Source organism: Poromitra crassiceps (assembly GCF_964638095.1).
Source record: "Poromitra crassiceps genome assembly, chromosome: 13".
NCBI lineage: Eukaryota > Metazoa > Chordata > Actinopteri > Beryciformes > Melamphaidae > Poromitra > Poromitra crassiceps.
The window spans coordinates 26,826,547-26,848,070 of NC_139644.1; the positions used below are offsets into that span (position 1 = coordinate 26,826,547).

General features: G+C 42.4%; 1 protein-coding gene and 1 pseudogene across 2 annotated transcripts; both read right to left on the reverse strand.

The window, feature by feature from the left end:
- Positions 1 to 4,930: 4,930 nt before the first annotated feature.
- On the reverse strand, positions 4,931 to 5,868 carry LOC310787984 (methionine-R-sulfoxide reductase B1-A-like; annotated as a pseudogene). The gene is made up of 4 exons: positions 5,814 to 5,868; positions 5,376 to 5,518; positions 5,142 to 5,256; positions 4,931 to 5,045 (listed from the first exon to the last, which is right to left on the reverse strand). The product of its transcript is annotated as a methionine-R-sulfoxide reductase B1-A-like (transcript).
- A 294-nt stretch (positions 5,869 to 6,162) lies between these two features.
- On the reverse strand, positions 6,163 to 10,442 carry LOC310787983 (methionine-R-sulfoxide reductase B1-A-like). Its single transcript, XM_083649449.1, has 4 exons — positions 10,323 to 10,442; positions 9,537 to 9,679; positions 7,804 to 7,918; positions 6,163 to 7,047 (listed from the first exon to the last, which is right to left on the reverse strand). Exons 1-4 carry the CDS (start codon positions 10,375 to 10,377, stop codon positions 7,028 to 7,030), a joined length of 333 nt encoding a protein of 110 aa, XP_083505575.1. The 5' UTR covers positions 10,378 to 10,442; the 3' UTR covers positions 6,163 to 7,027.
- Between the last annotated feature and the right edge of the window lie 11,082 nt (positions 10,443 to 21,524).

The following is a 21,524-nucleotide window of genomic DNA, read 5'->3' on the forward strand; positions in this document are numbered from 1 at the left end:
CACCATACGCCGAAGCCATGGTGAGGCTATGCAGCGATATGGCAGTTTCATTTCGGTGTCCTTGTTAAGGCAAGATCGTTCACACCAGCCGCATGCCACGCCACGCTGAAGCCACGCTGAAGCCACGCTGCAGCGATAGTTTCATCTTCTGTTCTGGGGGAGGGCAGCGCTGAGCGAGGCGCTGAGGAAAAGAAAGGCCTTCTGGTGTAACCGGTTTAGCTTGGCACTCAGCTTCTGTTAAGCGCTGCTTCAGCGCTGCTTCTGAATAACGCCTGGTGTGAACCGAGGAGAGCTCCAAACTGATATGCCGCCTGTCTCCTCTCTGTTTGTGGATCACTGTGCCCACCTCTGAGCTCATTCAAACCCCCTCTATAGTCTACAATGACCTCTATAGTCTACAATGAAGGAGGAGGATGAAAGCAGACATGTGGGCAAACAATCAGCCAGTCTTCTTCTCCTGTTTTAAACCTTCCCTCTCATCCACCAGTCAACCCAGCATCCCCTAAAGAAATGAGCACTTCTCCCTGATCTGTGTGAGGCACCGTACAGCACAAGAGTCCCCTCCTCTGTCCTCTGTCCTCTGTCCCTTTGAAGCTCTCAGGCCGACCCCTGCTGCTGTCTCAGGGTCCTATCTCCATGAGACAGTCAGATGAGACCACAGATAGCACGTGATGTTTGCAAATACATATACGTTCAAACCCCCCTCTGCCATTCAAGCTCAGTGTGCCAGGGATGAGGAATGTGATCATATGATAAAGCTGACAACAAAGCAGGAAAGCCACTGATATATATTGTCTTTGAAATTTTGGCATATTGTTTATTTTCACACCAGGAACCCGCATGCTTGGGATTGCACATAGTGCTTTTCGGCTGTGCGTCTTGCAAAGCGATCCCTTGGCATGTTGAAACTGTTTGAGTTTTTGGGTGGAATGATCAGGCGTATGGGGTTTCCCATTGTTTCTCCCTCCACGGACAACTCCCTTTGAGGCTTTTATTGTATTTTTATTGCTCTTCATTCCACATTTAAAGTGTTTACTGCATGTATGGTCCATCAAAAATATGCATTCAGTAACACATACCATCTGTTGATGTAGTCAGTAAACTACACATCATTTCATCTTCTGGTTCACTGGTTGGCCTTTTGTGAGAGGAAGAGCAAAGTATTCTTGTTATTTTGGTTTTCATAATAGCGCCGTCTTCTCAAACACATGCTGTCCCGACTGAACTAGAAACACGAGCAGAACCTGGAGTTTCCTGCCGTTTCCAGCACTCCGCTTTGATCCGGCAGGGAAATCCATTCCAGTATGATGTATAAAAGCCCTGTTTATCCTTTCATTCATTACACAGAGGGAGGCAGATGTTTGGCCGTGCTGGGGGAAGCGCACATGCACGCCCCGTGAAACATGTGGAGGGCAGCCCCACCATGTACGGTATGGCGGTTCTCCCACAATACCATGTGTATGGGTACCACACTGCAGATATTACCCTATGATGAAAGGAGTTTTCTCTATTACTGTTACAGTCACGCATCCGGGAGGTTTATCCTTGGCATGCGCGTGCAGTCACGTAACGTATCTGATCACAGCTTCTGTGGTGTGCAGAGCAGAGCCACTGAGTGATGGATGCTTTTAGGCGATACTACCTTGATGAACGGGATGTTAATGCCAGGGCCTCCGGACGAAGAAACCGACCCTTTTTCTGCGTGGCTCAAAACAGAAGCAGGTGCAGTGCCCAGGAACATCCAACATCCAGCCGAGAGGCTCGTATCAGTTACAATTAAAACAAGATGTCATGTGAAGGAGTCAGACATATGTTCAGTTGAGCAGCTAGGCCTGCTGGCCGCTGGGGATGGGGTGGGGTGGAGGAGTGGTGGTTTTAATGTAATTAAGGATCCCTCTCTTGCTCACCAGCAGGATGAGCCCCCGGAGGTCGGCGGAAGAAAACAGCGTTTACAAACCGAGTCTGTCTCGTGATTCTATCGGAGGATTACCACTTCCTCCTTCCTGTTTACTTCCTCTGACTTAGCCACACAGCTGTGTTCTGATGCCCTGCCCAGGCCAGCTTCACAGACAGGTTTTCCTCAGTTACTTCGGCTATGCTAATTACAGTCCTGTGTTTTGGACAATTTCCTCTCCCTCTCCATCTCTGATCCCATAGGCTATCTGTTTCATCTTCCTCTTTCTTTTCCTCTCTATCTGTCCGTCATTGAATTGGTCCCTCTTTCCCTCTCGCCCCTCCCCCCCCTCCTTCCTGACTTGACCCCTGGGGACTGTTTAGTCTGTGTGCCGGCTGTGTTTGGTGACACAGCGAATGCGAGCCAAAGATATCTGAGCAGTCATAAGGAACATATTACTCTTTCAATTAATGAGAGGCTTATAAGGTCAGTGGCAACGCGCATTGCTTAGAGCAGAGACCAGCTGAACAGTTGTGATAATATCCAGATGCGGACAAAATCCTCATCACATCAAATGCCTATATGACAAAATAACATGTGGTGTATTAAACATGTTTTAACACAACACTCAATAAAAACCTGCATTGCAATCTACGACAGGAGCAACATGTTTGCATTCCCTGTCCTAATCCCCCACCTGACAATGAACCTTTCAACTCTCCCTCTGATCTTCCAGCCTTTGAAATGAGCGGCTCCACACCTGCTCCTCCCGGAGGTTTAAGCAGCACTAGAGCACTTGAACATACCCCCAGATCCATGTTTTGTTTAGGATTCCAGCACTCCTGGCAGGTGGCCTTTAGACACCCATCTGATCAGCACTATGTGGTAGAGACACGCTAGTCAGTTATTTTACTGTTCTCTAAAGATGATTTAAGGAATGAAAAATATGATGCACACATTTCTCGTTTTCATTGTTTGTGATAAAAGCTTTTTTCTCTCTTGGCAAATAACAAATGTTAAAGCTTCTAGGCCTCCTCAATTGATTAATCAAGCAAATTACATGTAGTTTGAAAAAGGAATATGAAAATTATTTGTTGTGTTGTTTGATGGCCACAAGCTAAACTGGCTGATCATTTCTGCTCCAAGTATATGCACTGCAGATACGGATATTATATTCAATTCACTCTATTCAAATTAATAGATGTATACAGATTAATGATATGGGTGAAATCAAGTGATAATTGTGTGTGTGTGTGTGTGTGTGTGTGCACGTGCGCGTGTGTGTGTGTGTGTATGTATGTATGTATATATATATATATATATATGCTATATATATATATATATATATATATATGCATTAGTGTATGTGCATGCTTGGTTCTTTCTGCAAACATGTATATATATATAAAATGTGTGTGTGTATGTATATATATATATATACATACACACACACACACACATTTTTGCAGAAAGAACCAAACATGCACATACACTAATACATTAGTTAAGTGTTACTGTAGTTCATATCAAGTTTTTGTAGGGAGGACAGCACCATCAACTGATGAAATCACGCCATTACACTTTAGAATCAAGAATCACAAGGGAACAATTTCATATTCAGGTTTTAGTTTTTATTCTTTTCTGCAACAAATCTCTGTGTCTGGTCACCTGCTGGTCACATCTAGTCATGTAAAAAATAAGAATAAAAATAAAAACATTCAGAAAGCCACAGCAACATTTATTTCAGTGATCTCAATACCTGCAATGACTTGGAATTAAATTGTTCTATTACAACTATACAACTTTTCTGTCCTGACTGTATAGCCCATCAAAGTTCTGAGCAATCATCCTATAGTAATACCAACCAGAAGAATTGGGCCACAACAATTGCAAAATGTATAGTTATGGTACTTTTACATTACTGTCTCATTGGCTCTAAACCATTATCCATTTCCATTATGCTCCTTTATTGAAAGTGCTTGTAAATTGAGTAAATCCCATTGATTCTTTTGTTTATTTCTTGCAAATCAGATCGACACAACTTGCCCTTTTGGGATGTTGTGTGGAAGAGAAAATAGTCTGTTCAACAGGTAGCTGTTAGTGTTTTATATCTTGAGGGCTGACTTACGAGTTGGTCTCAAAGCCCCTATCATTTATGGATATTGTAGCAAAACAAATATGAAAATGGATATTGGCATTTACACTCAGAAAATGTTCACACAACTGTGTGCTTAATTTGAATTCACAGAAGTACACGTGCAGTAAATAGGCTCATTTGAATGGCTAGAGTAGAAGCTGCAAACGTGCAATATGATCTTTGCTCAACAAGCACAAGAACAAGTATAACTCTGTGGTGACTTCTCTCATCTGAATCTGACTTACATGACACATGGTGAATCTGCTGATGATGATCTCTCTGTTGGGAAGTGTTGCAGAGAACATTTGTTGTAAAAGTGATTTGTAGAAATTCTGCATCAAGACACTGCAAGGAGATGTCTGGGGCAGGAAAGGTTGACAGACCTACTGTCAGAAGAACTTTTTAAAGCACTTTTTTCCAAGCTGTTCCTAGCAAATTAAAAATATACAGTTTACAGTTATAGAATTCTGTAGTTATCCTCCTTATACTGCTTAGCCTTTAGCACAAGACAGGCAATTTGCGTTGAATCCTGCAAGCAATGTAGAACAATCTTACCATAGAAAAACTATCTTCTAGTTAGGCTTTAACCAATAACAGTTAAACATGTCAACCTCATTGCCAATGCCTATGTCAATGTGTTATCCATTGAAGCACAGAGGCACATTAGGACAACTGCGTGTAAGATCAAGGCGGGGGGGGGGGGGGGGGGGGGGGGGGGGCGGGTTGGACATACCGCCTATAGTACAGTAAGTATGGAAACTAATGTGGCTGAGTTTGTCTAACTTGTTTGTAGGCTAAATGTTGGCTAACACAGAGTACACTGCATAACAAAGCTGTTCAGAGTCCTATGTTCTTGCTGTGCAGTGAGGCCATCATCCATCAGAGCCCTGGAGGTCCCAGTGGGCTTTGTTCCAGAACACCTCATCCACTGCCCACACCTTCAGCAGCACAGACGTGTCTACAGCTCTACTGCACATCCCTCCCACAGCTCACCTTACTGTCCATCAACCTTATCTGTGGAGGGGTGAGGGGGCAGAAGGTGGGGTTATAGCTATATAGGCTATGAGTACATCAGTAAAGAAACTGATTATTTTTCCATTGATGGCCCACCTTTAGGGATGAACGTTAGTGAGCTGCTGAATATTCAGAACCGCGACAGCCCTTCTCTTGGTCCGTCGTACAAGAACTCATGCCCCAACCCATTGCCACACTTCCCACAACAAACCTGCAATTGCACCAAATATGTTTAGAGCTTCACATGTTTTGGGAAAACTCAGCTTTGGTTGTAGTTGTAGGATCCTTATATTACAGTAAACAACAGGCAATACTGCAGGAGAAACCCACCTTTAAGGGTCCCCATGCCTCTGGGTGTTTGGACACACTGTCCTTTTGGAGAGTCTCAGAGAAGGCTGGCCAAGGAGAAGAGTGCTCGAACTTTGATGTGCTGGAAAATAGCTTATGTCCACACTCAGAACACACATATATACCTGACAGAGGAAACAGGAGGCTAATTATCGCATGGAGGACAATTGAATCATACACCTTCATTTTCACTATGGTGGGGGTTGGTCCTTCACACTTTTTGGCAAGTAGTTTTGCCCGACATGGCCGGTCTCCATTTCTCCAAACTGGGATCATGCCAGTTGCATTCTACTGCATGTTGTAAATGGACTGTTGGCAAGTACAAGTCATACAACCCCACATCGAAAAATCACAACTATCCCTTTAAATAGCAAGATGTGTGTTGCCTTGTGTGTGTTTGACATGCAACTTCACACTCACCAGGTTGGAAGTGGCTCTTATATTCCTCCCCACCAGAGAACGAGCAATAGGACATTTCGTCCATGTCAAATAACTCTTAAGTTAATAAGTGTCTGAAATCAAAAGTAATTTCTCAGAGGTTTGAAGTGTTTGTTTACAGAGAGGCGCCCGGCTTAAGCTGGAATAAACTGGCCCTTCCCGATCAAATGACACTGTCCTGCTTATGTAATGCTGGTCTCATTTCTGACACATGGTGGCAGTACTTACATCAGTGGTGTGGACTGAAATGCTTGACAAATGCTTGATGAAACATGCACCAGTCATTGAACCAATATACTCAAGAACTTTAAGAAAAAAAGCAGAGTTCTATTCATAGAAAATTATATGTGTTGCCATTGTTTGCACATCAGTTGGTAACACTGTTGTCAATAATAATGGATACAAAAAAGTGTTTAGTCATAGACAGTTTAGCTCGTATCTGACAATCCAAAGCCATTATCACTGAAATGACCATTTCAACACTGACATGAAATTAACATGAGTATGGGAAATATGAGGCTTGTTAGCTAAACCTGGAGTGAAGTTGCACATGTACAGCCTCTCTCATTATTCAATCAATATAAAGCATTGTATTATTCTAATAGAAAATATACGTATTGCATATTTTTGCATATCAGACATGGTGAACCACCATTTACATAAAGCTGTATAATAGTGATTTCATCATTAACAATATTAATTAAAAAAAATCTATATTTACTAAAATTTAATTTGCTGCATCCAGCACACCAAGCGATGCAGGCATAGGCCGTTTTCATTCAAATTGATCACATAACAAAGGAGAAACTACGGTACACACTCTGGCTCTAGATTTAAAAATATTTACGATTGAATAGACAACGTACATTAAAATGGATCAGAACATTGACCGGATATAAAATCATGAGTAGTCTGTGTCTCTCCCACGAGCGACGACGTCTATGTAAAAGCTGTGCGTAATCAACGAGGTGAACTTGGTCAATGTTTGTGCAAATCTGTGAGCTATCCCTATACTTATTGCATAACAAAGCTGTTCAGAGTCCTCTGTTCTTGCTGTGCAGTGAGGCCATCGTCCATCAGAGCCCTGGAGGTCCCAGGTTGGGCTTTGTCTCAGAACACTTCATCCACTGCCCGCACCTTCAGCAGCACAGAGACCCGCCTACAGCTCTACTGGCCCTTCCCTCCCACAGCTCACCTTATTGTCCATCAACCTTATCTGTGGAGAGGGGAGAGGAGGCAAGATGGAGGACGGAGTTATATCAAGAGGAGTGAAGCCGGTTACCAGCTTGAGCACAATGTTGACCAATTGTAGGCAGTTCCAGATTCTAGAAAACTGGTCTTGGTCTTTCCTGACACGCCTGACTAAAGCCTTGCTAAAATCAGTCCAGTCAGGCGAGTTTTCAGCATCTGAACTGACACAGCTCGTGGAATGCGTCCACTCAGCAGATTTGCCTCATTTGAATTGGAGGAGCTGATATTGTCTGTCTGCCAGGCAGGGGGCAGTATTATAATGGTTCTGCCTGTGAGGACAGACAGGGACTGTGTATTTACTTACAAAGCCAAACGTCGCCGCAAACAAATGTGTGTATAATCGTTGCCTCATATTTTTTGTTTTATTTACATTTGCATGCAGATTTAAGCAGCATCTGTAAACTATGGAAACTGGAAATAGCACTTACAAAAACTCAGAACAATAACTGTAACAATAACCGATGAATAGACTAACCGATGATTATAAGCCTGATGCTGCTGTTACATACTATATTTGAAAACAAAATAATGAAAACAGAATAATATGGGACCTTTGAAGAGGGCAAAATAGACTGTATCTGACTGATATGCTGTAATGAAAAGTGGTATTAGTGATGAGAAACTAACATCGCTAGTATCCGAGGTCCATACAACAAAAACTATAAACTCCACAGAGCTGGAACATTTCTTGCAATATCTTGACATAATCTACATGTTCTACCTTTAGGGATGAACTTCAGTGAGCTGCTGAATATTCAGAAGCGAGAGAGTCCTTTGCCTGGTCCATCATTCACAAACTCATGGCCCAGTCCATTTCCACACTTCCCACACAGCACCTGAACACATCACACAACAACACAGTCAGCATTCAGCAACATTTTCTATGGATTCAATGATCAATATATTATATGAATTCTTCAGATGAAAAATCATACAAGTTCTTTAAGGGCTGTAAATTGCTAACAACACAACACAGGGTTCATATACTTTTTGACCAATGGATTTTGATTTAAACCAAATTAAAATTTTAAACCAAATTTCCATGACAAAACATTTTGTAAAGTCTCAGTGTATACTTGAAAAAGTCAGTAATGATATTCTAATTTTAAAATCTAACTACTAACAGATTAGAATAATTGAAAAACTAACATGGTCAGTTAGTACTCTAACATGTTACCCCAACACTGACTAAAATTATAATAAAATCTAATGTTACTTTTGCTGATGTAAAGAAGAAATGAGCCTGTGTTTTTTGTGTCTCTCCCATGCACACGCACGCACACAGTAGGGGTTGCAGAATTTTTCAAGTCGAACTTTCTACCAATAAAGGCGAGTCGACGTTGCCTAGTCATCAAAAGTAGTCTTGGTCACTGAGTTGATGACAGCAGCCCGCAACGCAGGAGGAATATAAACACAATCATAATGGCTTGGGAAACCTCTCTGGTCTGGGCAAGTAATATGTACAGAGATTTACTGCTAACATTTTGATGTCCAGGCTGCACACATGTTTTTGGACTGTAATGTCCAGAACTGCAACTGTTGTTCATGTGATGTGATGTCCTTCCATGGTGCCGCTCTCACTGCAACTCCTGCTTGTGCACCAACTTGAAGCGGTTAAACTCTGGATAAAAACAGTGTATTTGTATATTGTAGGCGATACCTCCTCTTCCTACATTGCCTCTCTCCTCCTCTACATCCCCCGTATTTCCTCGTCAGCGCCCTCTTGGGGATTTCGTCTCGCACCGCGGACCACCGCACTGTCAGGATAGGGGTCGAGTTCAGCCCTGACAACACGTAGCAAAATGTTTATTTAAACAGAAACGGTGGTGCATTGAATCATGCAAGGAAACATGACAGTCAACCTGGAAACTGTAGCAAAACGGTGCACACTGTTTTCATATTGAACACACCCCAGCTGATCCCTCTAATGTTAGTAAAGCCGCTCTCAACAATACAAGCACTCTGATAGAGACAAACAACAATGAACGTGCAAAGCTGCATTATAGTTATAAGTCAAATAATGTAGCTTATTATGTTGATTACCAAATAAATTTAGAAAAAGTAAATATATAAAATGAGTGATAAAGGCACAAGATGGGAAGAGCAGCGCAAGTCTCCAATCAAACCATGTGACGACTTCTCGATATCCCCCAATAGGCATTGACGTGTGGTAGAAACGTTGATGCGTCGACGAGTCGATGCAACCCCTAACATGCACGCACACGCACGCACGCACGCACGCACACACACACACACAGCTGTGTTGACTGGCATTTATCATGGAGTAGTTCAGGTTCACTGTGGATTTACCGTAGTTTGTCTGTTTCTTCACACAACCCACAAGATTTAAACAAGGATGCAATTGTATGCTGGCTGATCAAAAACTGAAGATTAATTCATGTTGCTCTTTCTCTGAGGGATTCAAGTGGAATGCAAATCCATTTTATATGTCACCTTATAAGCCCCAGGTCTCTCCTCGTGTTTGGACACACTGTCCTCCAGGACGGTCTCTGTGAAGGCCGGCCAAGGAGACGAGTGCTCATACTTGGCCCTGCTGGAGAACAGCTGGTGATCACACTTGGCACACACATAAAGCCCTGCGGAGGAGAGGACTGGAGATGATGATTGTTGTACAGCACAAGACAATTACTTTGATACATATCTTATGTTGTATGTCTCTAAAGCAACTTAAGCAAGCTTGTCACTCACTGGGTTAGTACGACTTCATAATCATAACTGGACAGTTTTTAAAAGGTCTTTCAAGTTACCACCTGTGGATTTTAGAGTGTTTGAACTAACGCAGACAAGAAATATAAATAGCTTAGTTAAAAAAGGTAGCCTAGCTACTTTTTAAAGTGGGACTTTAACTTATCACTAGGCCCTTTCAGGACTGTGTTGTCACTAGCACAAAGTGCAAGGGGCTTATCACCAGCCATCTGGTTTTGTAGCAGTCTTGTGCAATCAAAAGGTTAACGATACAAAAGTTTCCCTGTTTAGAAGCAGAGGCTATCGTGAGTATGCCCAGTGTTTAGTGTTCATATACTGATCATTTATTTCGACCTAAAGCTCTCTGTCTGGAGGCAGATGTCGGTTGTTTTGCATTCAGCAAACTTTAACGCTAACGCTAGCTCGCTAGCCTCGCTACATTTACTACAGTAGGCTAGCTGTACTTTAGCTAAAAGTCCTAATAGCAATGTCATCGTCATGTAGAAACATTGGATACTGAACAAGAAGTCACACCTGGTTTGAAGTTGTCTTTAAAGACCTCTCCGCCGGAGAAGGAGCAAAACGACATGACTGTTCTCACTACAGACTCGAGCTATTTCAACCTGTGTTCAATGAATGACACACACAGCGACACCCTCCAGGCCAGTAGGTGGCGGTAATAGCTTACGACTTTTTGTCAACCGTCCCTCAAAACGGGAAACAACTTTTACGGTGCCAACAACAGCTTCCGTACCTCTGTGTTGATATTGTTGCATTTCCATTTCCATTCATAAACTCTTCGAAGATGTTTCAACTGAGGGATTTTGTGAACGAGCGACTCTCTGCAGCAGCCGTGGAGATATTTGGAGAGGTGGAGAAAACTGTAGCTTTGTACCAAGTCGAATTTGCTCGATCCAGAGATGAGGTCGACAATCTGCGGAAGCAGCTGGACCTTCTGCGCAAGGAATTAGATTCAGGTTTGGGACCCTAATTTATTGCTAAACTTATTTATTATGGAGTAATAAAGGGCAACTTACTTACTCCAGTATTTTCGATATCGATACAATACTTGTGATGCTTGTACCCAAAACACACAATGAAATGCCTACAAGTGACAACTTTTGATAGAGCAAAGTGGTAACTGTTGCCTCCATCTCCTTTGTAGCCACAGAGCCTCTACAGGCCAACAGCACCGTGGTTGGAGAGGGGTGTGACCCGACTCTGCTGCAGGACCCAGGACCCTCAACACCACTTGAGATGGGAGAACAGTCAAATTTCATTCTGAGGCTTGAGGTTCCAGGATCTTCTCAAAACAATGCTGATACAGGAAATAAAGACTGGACTTCTTGCATGCTTCAGACAGACCTTGATATATCACAGATAAAAGAAGAGAGGGAGGAACTTGGCATTGACAGTCAAGAACAAGAGACATTTTTTTCATCTCCTGATTTCAGGATAAGAGAGCAAGATCAACCAAAGACAGAATTTACACATGAATTGCAGCATCTCTCTCCAGACTGTTCTGCAGCTCAGAGTGAGGACAGCGTCAATGATGAGGATTGGGTGAAGAGCACAGGAGTACGGACAAGGTCGAAGAAACGGAAAGCAGAGGAAGTGCGAAGTAAGTAGGGGGGGACTTGGAGTGTTGCCTTCAGGGGCGTCATGCAAGCCAACAATCTGAGGGGGCGAACTCTGGTGCCGCCCGAAGGGCGGCAAAAAATTTGGGGGGTTGGAAGCCAGATTTAGAGCAATATCTAATTTTAAATTAACAGACTGAGCAGGTGTAACCATAAGGCTATTTTTCAAACTGCTCTCAGCCTCCTGGAAAGATCCATAATCACCAGACTAAGTACATTGCCACTGCCCAGGCTCCATGGACTTGACAAAAAAGGGAGACCACATGTTTCAAAGCAATGTAACACAATGTTTATTTTGGCTGGTATTGCCTTTTCAGAAGGTAGAAATCTTTCCTCTAGAGCAGGGGTTCCCAACCTTTTTGTGCCAAGGACTGGTAGATACATGGGAAAAAAAGTTGTGGACCGGTTGTCAATTCTAATGGTTTTAGTTATATATATTTACTCACCAGGTGGCGACAAAGGGTAAATAACAGCCTTTTGTGTTGTACTGTATGTAGCCTATACAGTATTTATGTTTTTGTTTTAACTACAAACATACATAAACGTAAACTTGAAACTATGTTTCAACTACCATACACAGCCTATAATATTATAGCCTATGTTTATTAAAAAAAAAAAAAAAAAAAAATTTTTACCTCTCAAAAATCTGAGGGGGCAATTGCCCCCTCAGTTACAATGGGCATGACGCTTCTGGTTGCCTTATGAAGATGCTTCTGTTAAAAGTCAAACAGACCAAAATGTTTGCCATTGTACGGCAAGGCCTTTCAGAACGTAGGTTCTTTAAAGATGCACATACAAAAGGCAGTTGACTGTTGTGTTTGTATGATAACTTTCCAGGCTAGGGAAGAGATAAGAAGTCATTTACAATGTGGTCACAACAAATGCCAATCTTTTGATGTTTGTGGGAAAAATTTAACCAAAAAGTTTTCTCAAACAGCACTTAAAAATACACGCAAGTTTAAAACCATTTACATGTCAAGACTGTGGCAAATAATTTATCAAAAGAGATAATCTAAATGTGCATTAGAGAAATATCCAGCAATCCTACAGTGTTTTGTCCATGCGAAACTTGGCAGCTTGATCCACTGCAGCTGAACTCTCACCTGATGTGAGACTATCGCGGGACTTGGTTACACAGTCCCCAGGTATGGAAACTAGCAAACAGCAGGCTGAGAGAGGTCGATAGAGGGGCTCACATTTATGCCAATATCATAATAAGGATGAGCATAATAATAATTAAACTTCACAAGCTCAGCTGTGAATATTTGCTTAACTTTAAACTGATGGAAGAAAAGGTAAAGGTTATTGTTCTTAGTTACCTGTAGCCTTCATCTGAGAACTGAAAGCACTTGCCAGCATTACCTATAGCCACAGTTAATTTTGTTTTTTTGACGACGACTCTTTCGTTTTTCCTCATTCATCGTCTCAGACAACCCCCTGCGAATTCCACTGCAGCCTCCATTACCAAGCCCCTCTGTGGAATTTGCGGGCTCTTGCCTGAGACTCAGCACGCAAGGTAGCATAGGATGATCCTTGAGATATGCATTTCTCAACCCCGGAGCTTGCATTTTGGGACTGGTCATAGAAGCATGGTTGGCACAGGGAATTTACGGCAATCTTGAGATTATAGGCTATATATAGCCTGCTATCAATTGTTTTTAAGACCAAATATAAACACAGATCTAATATTTGTCCATAATTTATCCCATCTGTCCGTTAAACTGAAATCCTCCAGGACACATGTCCGGGACCAATGTTTTTGTAGCGGAAACACTCTGACAGACCAGAAGCAGCCAAAACTCAACTCAGTGGAGTGAGCGGTGCGCTAGCCTGTGAAGGTCTGGACCCAGGCAATACCTTTTCCTTTTTTACCCATTATTTCTAATACAGGGCAAATCAATTATGACCGTATAGCAGGCCTTATAGTAGAACCTAAAGATATGCATTTGCAATATATAATGCAATATTGTTCTTTTTTTCTACTGATTTTCCCATTGAACTCCTGGTTGAATTGTATGCACTTATGTGCAAGAGCTCCATCTACAGATGGATTTCTAGCCTGGTAAAACCACCCTGATCACCCGTCCTCACATTCTCCAAGGATCAGTCTGGGCTTCTAGCCGTCCACATCGATTTCAGTGGGCGGGACTACTTGCCTTGACAAACTCCCTCAGCCAATCAGCGTTGGATCCAGTCAAATCCAAATCCAGTCACAGGAACGGTGAAAATGTCTTTTGCGCCAAGAAACTCAGCTCGTGCATAGTAACTCTTATTCTTGTTGAATTGTTATTGAGTGTTTACTCTACGAACATTACCGTTTGTTGCTTCGGGAGATGCCATTACTGATTGGCCCGGTTACGTTAACTACAATGCAGTTCATTTCAGGAAGTCGATGTGGGCGGCTAGAAGTCCAGACTGATCCGTGGACCTAAACAGAATGTGAGGTGGCGTGATCAGGAGCTGTGGTACGGCTCTGTGCGGCTCCGGTACGGCTGCCGGAACAGACTCTCTTCCCTGTAATAGATGGGCAACACATGCAGTACGGCAAAAATAAGCACATGTTCTTTCTGTTTTTGCCGGATGTGCATGTGTCTGACAAGATTACATGGGTGTGTTGGTCTGTTAGCTGGGTCTGTTCAGGTAGCCGCACGGAGCCGTACCACAGCTGGTGGACATAGGCCTTAACGCTTGTTCCAGCTTCCCACGGTTGTATAATGCATCGATTTATTCATCTATTTACTCCAAAATAATTAAAGGTATGGCAATCTTATTTATTAATGTGCACTTTATTTCGTTGTCAAATTATGAAAAAGCAATATAGACTGAAGATAGTTTTTTTTGTTTTAAGGTATGCGATATCTGCAGAAGAACGATCCCACGCGTGACCTGGATCATGGGGTAAAGAACAAGTGGAGGTGGCAGTGGCTAGAAGAGACAGATTCCCAGGGGCAGAGATATGATATGTGGTTAGCAAAGGTAAACCTCCCAGGGAAAGCCTGGTGTAGGCTTTGTAATAAGATCATTGTGTATGGACAGAATGGCAAGAAGGTCTTTGGCAAGCACACTGAAGACCACCACCACAGAACCATGGCCAAACTACAGCAACACACCAAAACTCTGCCTGCCGCGCATCATCCTATCGCTGACCCAGTTCCTCGCCGGGATCAGCGGGAACATCTGAAGACCATTACTGCTGACTTTGTCGCTGAACATTGTCTCCCTTTTTCTTTGGCACCACATTTGTTGGAGTACGCCAACAAGATGTCTGAGTCCAACAATGTAGTCACTTTGTCAAAGCAGTTATTACATGACGCATGGGTTGGCTAAAAGTTTAGAGGAGGAGTTATTTGGAAAATGAGCCCCTTTAGAACAGAAACTTATGTAGCAAAATTATGTTTTGCCTTACTACATACACTATTTGAGTAAGTAATTAAAGGAACTGATTGGATTGTATGCTGACTTTATATAATTCTTTTGAAATGACCCTGAATCCTTGAAGAGATTTTTATAGCATTTTATACAGTCATAAAAGGCAGTGACCTTTGTGCAGTGGCATCAAATATTACCTCAAGGCCTTCCACTTACAATGCATGCATCATAAAGACAAAACTACACAGCGTCAAAGACAATACTTGACATCAATTCCTGGTTGGACAATATTTTCAACATCCAGCATTGCAAGTGGTGCTGTATGATAATGAAAGAAGGCTTAGACTGAGCACACATCCATCCCCATGAAGAAATACTACTTTGTGCCAAATTATGATTAAATAATTCATATATTTTTATGTATTGCACATGTCGGACGCAAACACACCAACTGAGTATCCCAGTTGCGATCAATAAGCCAATTAACAAAAAAATTAAAAAAATCAGTCTACCTGTATTGTTCCATCTATAAGATTGAATGATGCACCAGCAAAAGTTATGAAAAGGCTACCTCTTCCTTTTTCACAGAGATAGATTACGGTACTTCAAATAAATGGCAAAGAAATTCTGACCCTGTAGCAAGCTTTATGTAGAACTTAAAGAACTGCTTTTGCAATATCAGTTTTTTTTCTACTATTCCCATTGAACTCCCTGTTGAATTGTATGTACCGGTACTCTATTTGTGTACTTCTGTGGATGTGCACTGTTTTATTACAGAATACTCCATTGTTTCAGAGAATAACTTTTTTATTATTATTTTTAACTTTGTGTGGAGATTCTTGGTGAAGGGGTTAGCCCCAGTCAGAAACCAATAATGTTAACCATACCATTTCTGTAACATAATTTTTAAATTGTGTTCTGGCTCTGTAGTCTGTTACAGACTGTACATTTAGGCTTTTATGTAACACGGAATTACCATTAAAACGTCATTGAGTTGTTAACTACTTTGGTGTGTTTTATCTTCGCTCGGGGATTGCTGATAGGGTGCCAAAGTCACACCCTCTTCTGCATTAAGTATACGTATGTGTTTACATTTGTTGGCCCATAACTGTCATTGTGTGTGTGTGTGTGTGTGTGTGTGTGTGTGTGTGTGTGTCTCTCAGACAATGGCGTGGATGGAGAAACGGTGGATTGTGGACTCACTGACGCCATGGTTGGAATCTTGTTCAGTGGTTCCTTCACAAAGCAAGTACAATTTAACAGTTTGTGCACCAATACAAGGAGGGTGAGACTATGGTTACAAGAGACAGTTACCAGTTCAGTCTGCAGAAGAGGTCTAAACTCAGCCTTTCACTGATCCCAGGCAAGTTCATCACCATAGGAGGCAGTTGTGGTTAATGTGCTGCTTAAGAACATAAAAATGAATCAGTATTAGTCAGCAGCAGACAGTAGCAGCAGCAGCAGCATGCAGTCTAGCTACACAGAGCTGAGCAGGCACTTGTGGCTGCCAGCTCGGGAGTCAAAGGACGTTTTCACGGTAAGCTGCTAAACTAGTTTGAAATAGATAATGGTTAACATCACTGGAAACTTTAATAAACAATGACCCCATCATTTCCCTGCATCAATATAACTCAAAAACATTTGCCCATGCCCCTGACAACAATCTCACCTTTACCCTGCTTCAGTTATCACATAGCCTGCCAGCTAGTTTGTCAGTACAATTATAACGTTGGCAGATTGAAGGGGAATGTTAAAGCATCAGAGCAGTAAACGGCTCTGGTTGAACATGCACTGAAAAGTGTGGAAAGTGAACATAAATACCAGGGCTCCCACCCTATCCCATAAAGCGGGATGTCAAATTTGCCCAGTGTAGTAATAATTTCTGGTATTGATTCAGAGTCACCGCTTACATTACATGGAACTTCTATTATGGATCCTTGGGAGCTAGTAAGACCCACCCATGATAGTTTCATTTGTCTTTTTTGGCATTTAAAAGAGAGAAATAGATTTGATTTTGTCAATATTGCCAAGTTCTAGGCCTGAGCTAGAGCTGTCTCGTCTTATAGTTGATCACAGACTTCCATATTGTGGCTTTCACTGTTCAATAGCCCGTAATTTGTAAACACTGGTGTAATCTTGTTGCATTGCAGCGGTGAACCAGCTAGCAAGAGACTACCAGTTGTGTTTGCATTTCCACCTTTTCCCTATGATGTCCAGATGAGGCTGGATGCCAAACACCCATGTCAAAAAGTGCCAAAACTACGCAACCAGATAATCCGAGTGCTGTATGAAATGATGGCAGCATACACCATGTAAGTATAACTGTTATTACCACTTCTGCTACTACAACTTTACTACTTCTGGCTTTCATAGATTTGAAATGATATTGTACAAAACCAATAGGTTGATTTAGTTTGTTGCTGCCTGTTGAACTAGGTATCCAACCAATGCAGAGTATGTAAAAGTTGCCAAGGCACTGATCATGAAATACCCTTTCCTGAGAGATACGGAGGGGAATGGCTATGTAAGTTCCGTTTTCCTTTTTTCTTTTAATCATCAGTGATTTATCTGTATGTGTATATTTCTGCACTGGGTATTGCTACTTAAGTTGTACTTGCTGGAATATGACAGATAGCCAAATGTGTTTCCTTTTCACTAGCACACCTGGCACATGTCCCTGAAGCGGAAATTTAAAGCAGAACGTGCACCACTTGTCGGCGTCAGTGAAGTCAGAAAGCTGAAAGAGAAGTTTGGCCACACAAAGCAGCCCAGAGCCCCCAGGTCATCTGGAAGTTTGTGTCGACGGCCAGCTAATCTAACATTTGTAAGTCCATTGCCATATGCATAATTCTCAATGTTTTCAGTCAGTTTTACATTTTCACACAGTGCAAGACAATATGAGGCAGATATTATAGACATTTAAACTTTTTTTTTAAATACTCCACTGCTCCCATCTTTCTACTGACTACACTAGGTTTGAAATTATTCATGCAGTTCAGTGGATATTTGTATTTATTTATTTATTTATTTATTTATTTATTTATTTATTTATTTATTTATTTATTTATTTATTTATTTATTTATTTATTATTTTATCCAAAGCACCTGTACAATTAGTGCACAGACTTTCTAGCATAGTACTTTTAGCAAGTCATTATCTGTCACTATCTGAGCATTATCTATAATCATTGATTACATTTATATAGATAGAGCTTTTCCAAGTGCCCAAAATGCTTCACATCTCGGGAGGAGGGGGGGACTCAACTCATCCAACATCAACATGAACTCTATGCTTTGCCAAAGGAGATGTCTGTTGTTGGGGAGGATTCAACGTCTGTGGAGGCCCATGTGAATGTGCTGCAAAGTGAGTATCAGAAGACACATCCAGACATTCCCACTGTCAAAGACCGCATGGCGCGAACGTTCTGCTGGAGACGTCGTGAAATCATGGAAGGGATGTCCGTGGAGGATGTACTCAACAAATACCCATTCTTAAGGGCGCCTGCTGGAGTAAGTATGGTGAAAACACCTGAATGGTAAATTAACTTTTCTGTCCTCCAGCCAAACGGCTAGTAAATGTAAATTTTTACCATCCACTCAATAGATTACCATTGGTTTTTTTCGTTTGTTTTTTATTTTTCCTGGTCAGTGAAACAAATCTACCTTCATATTTTACCAGCTGGTGGCTGGTGCTAATTTTGGACCCTTGGCCACAATTTTTCTAAGCAGATATTGTGCAGGCTGGACTTTCAAATAAAAAACAAATACATGTATTTAGGCCTAAGTATATTGTGATGCATTTTTATTTATTTGCAGGGTAGAGACACTTGAGCCTGATTGGTTTGCGGAGCTTATTGTGTAATAAGTCTTGAGCATAACCACGCCTACTTCAAACCCAACATCAAGAACAGTACAAAAACTTAAATGGCAATTTTTAGGTTTTGGATTGAAACTAATATCTAATACTTTTATAGATGCTTACTATTATTCACATAAGACCCTAAATTACATAGTTAGAACGTTATTGTGGATTTGGGTTTCCAGGGGCTTTAACGATGTCCAAACTTAACGATAGTGAGCACACTCAAGACTATAATGTTCAACTTAGGTGCAGGGCTAAGGCAAAACATAAAGAAGGAAGTAGGCCAGCACACTAGAATGTCCTTTTAGCGTTTAATGGTCATCTGGTACAGACAGCAGAACAACAAACAGCTTAAAGCCTTCATCAGCATTAACAATGACCTACAATTACTTTCAGTGATATACTGAATGTTATTAATACTGTCTTCATCTATATTCTGCAGGTTTTTGAGGAGGTTGACCGAATCCATCCATCAACAAGCAGCTTCTGCCATCGCTTCAGGGAGGGCTTTGCCAGTGTTTTGCCAAATGTGCTCAAACTTGCCAAGGGAAAATCTCCCCTAGCAAAACAGTACACCGACGCAAGACAGGATGCCCTGGCTAAAGATCTACCAGGTAGTGACAGTCACCTTGCTAATGATCTACCACATTGCACACTTGAAAATGTATGTGATTGTGAAGATGGATATTTTTCTGCGTTGTAGGAATCGACTTAAGGGCCGGGCTTATCCTCTTGCCATCCATCTTCAGAGAAAAGATCGGACACTTCATCACTGTGGGAGAGGTAGGCATCTTCATCACTATGGGAGAGGTAGGCATCTTCATCACTATGGGAGAGGTAGGCATCTTCGTCACTGTGGGAGAGGTAGGAATCAATATGGGAGAGGTAGGCATCTTCATCACTGTGGGAGAGGTAGGAATCAATATGGGAGAGGTAGGCATCTTCATCACTATGGGAGAGGTAGGCATCACCATGGGAGAGGTAGGCATCACTATGGGAGAGGTAGGCATCTTCATCACTATGGGAGAGGTAGGCATCTTCATCACTATGGGAGAGGTAGGCATCTTCATCACTATGGGAGAGGTAGGCATCACTATGGGAGAGGTAGGCATCTTCATCACTATGGGAGAGGTAGGCATCACTATGGGAGCGGTAGGCATCTTCATCACTATGGGAGAGGTAGGCATCACTATGGGAGAGGTAGGCATCACTATGGGAGAGGTAGGCATCTTCATCACTATGGGAGAGGTAGGCATCACTATGGGAGCGGTAGGCATCTTCATCACTATGGGAGAGGTAGGCATCTTCATCACTATGGGAGCGGTAGGCATCTTCATCACTATGGGAGAGGTAGGCATCACTATGGGAGAGCTAGGCATCTTCATCACTATGGGAGAGGTAGGCATCACTATGGGAGAGCTAGGCATCTTCATCACTATGGGAGAGGTAGGCATCTTCATCACTATGGGAGAGGTAGGCATCACTATGGGAGCGGTAGGCATCTTCATCACTATGGGAGAGGTAGGCATCTTCATCACTATGGGAGAGCTAGGCATCTTCATCACTATGGGAGAGGTAGGCATCACTATGGGAGAGCTAGGCATCTTCATCACTATGGGAGAGCTAGGCATCTTCATCACTATGGGAGAGCTAGGCATCTTCATCACTATGGGAGAGGTAGGCATCACTATGGGAGAGCTAGGCATCTTCATCACTATGGGAGAGCTAGGCATCTTCATCACTATGGGAGAGGTAGGCATCTTCATCACTATGGGAGAGGTAGGCATCTTCATCACTATGGGAGAGGTAGGCATCTTCATCACTATGGGAGAGGTAGGCATCTTCGTCACTATGGGAGAGGTAGGCATCTTCATCACTATGGGAGAGCATCTTCACTATGGGAGAGGTAGTGTGCTCTGCTGTGGCTGGTTAAATTGTAATCTCTTATTTTTGCATGTTTTTCTTTATGTAGGGGGACCCTGCTATGCCGTATCCAACCATACACCTGGTGGACAATGACTGGAAAATGGCGATCACTGGAAGAGGGGTCAGTGTGGTGAAAGTTGACGGGGTAGACGTGTGCCAGTACACAAGCCTTGATGAAGCCTTCATCACAGCCTTCGGTATGTATTTTGCTTTCAACATTGCATACCCACTGCACCTGAAAAACACACTGACCTTCCTTCAGCGGCGCATCGTCAGTATTGTGGAAGAGGGAGACAAGCCCCTTTCAGTAACCTTACTCCGAGTGATTAACCTTCTGTGCTAGATCACCGTGCCTCATCTGCACCAGTGCCCAAAGTGCACTGGAAGGACATTTACTCTACTGTGAAGTTGATCCAACATGTTGAACTTGTTCATGCACATGAACCCAAATGTAACGCATTCTGCATGTTTATTTTAATTTTGTTAAAGGGCCACTTCACCGAAATACAATGCTGATTTATTTTGCACATGATCTCACACATATCTGAAAACTGTAAACCGTTTTGCAGACATTCATTTAGTTTGACAGTTATTGAGAGTTGATTGGAGGGAGGTTGGTGCCAGTGATGTCATCGGAAGGCAATGAATCATTGGGTTGTATTGATCACAATTCTTCTGACATCACTGGCCTCAACTTAACTCAAATCAACTGTTATTAACTGTCAAACTAAATGAATGTCGGATATGTGCGAGACCATGTATAAAACAAGCGCAAACCTTTAAGCACAAACCTTTAAGCCCACGGCGCCACTCCCCCTATGCCCCACCCCCACCCCCCTCAAACACCACCCATATCCCCCACTTACCCACCCCTCGAAACCCGACTCTTTAGGACCTTCCTATTCCTATGGCCCATTTTCCCATGCCCCCTCCCCCCAAACA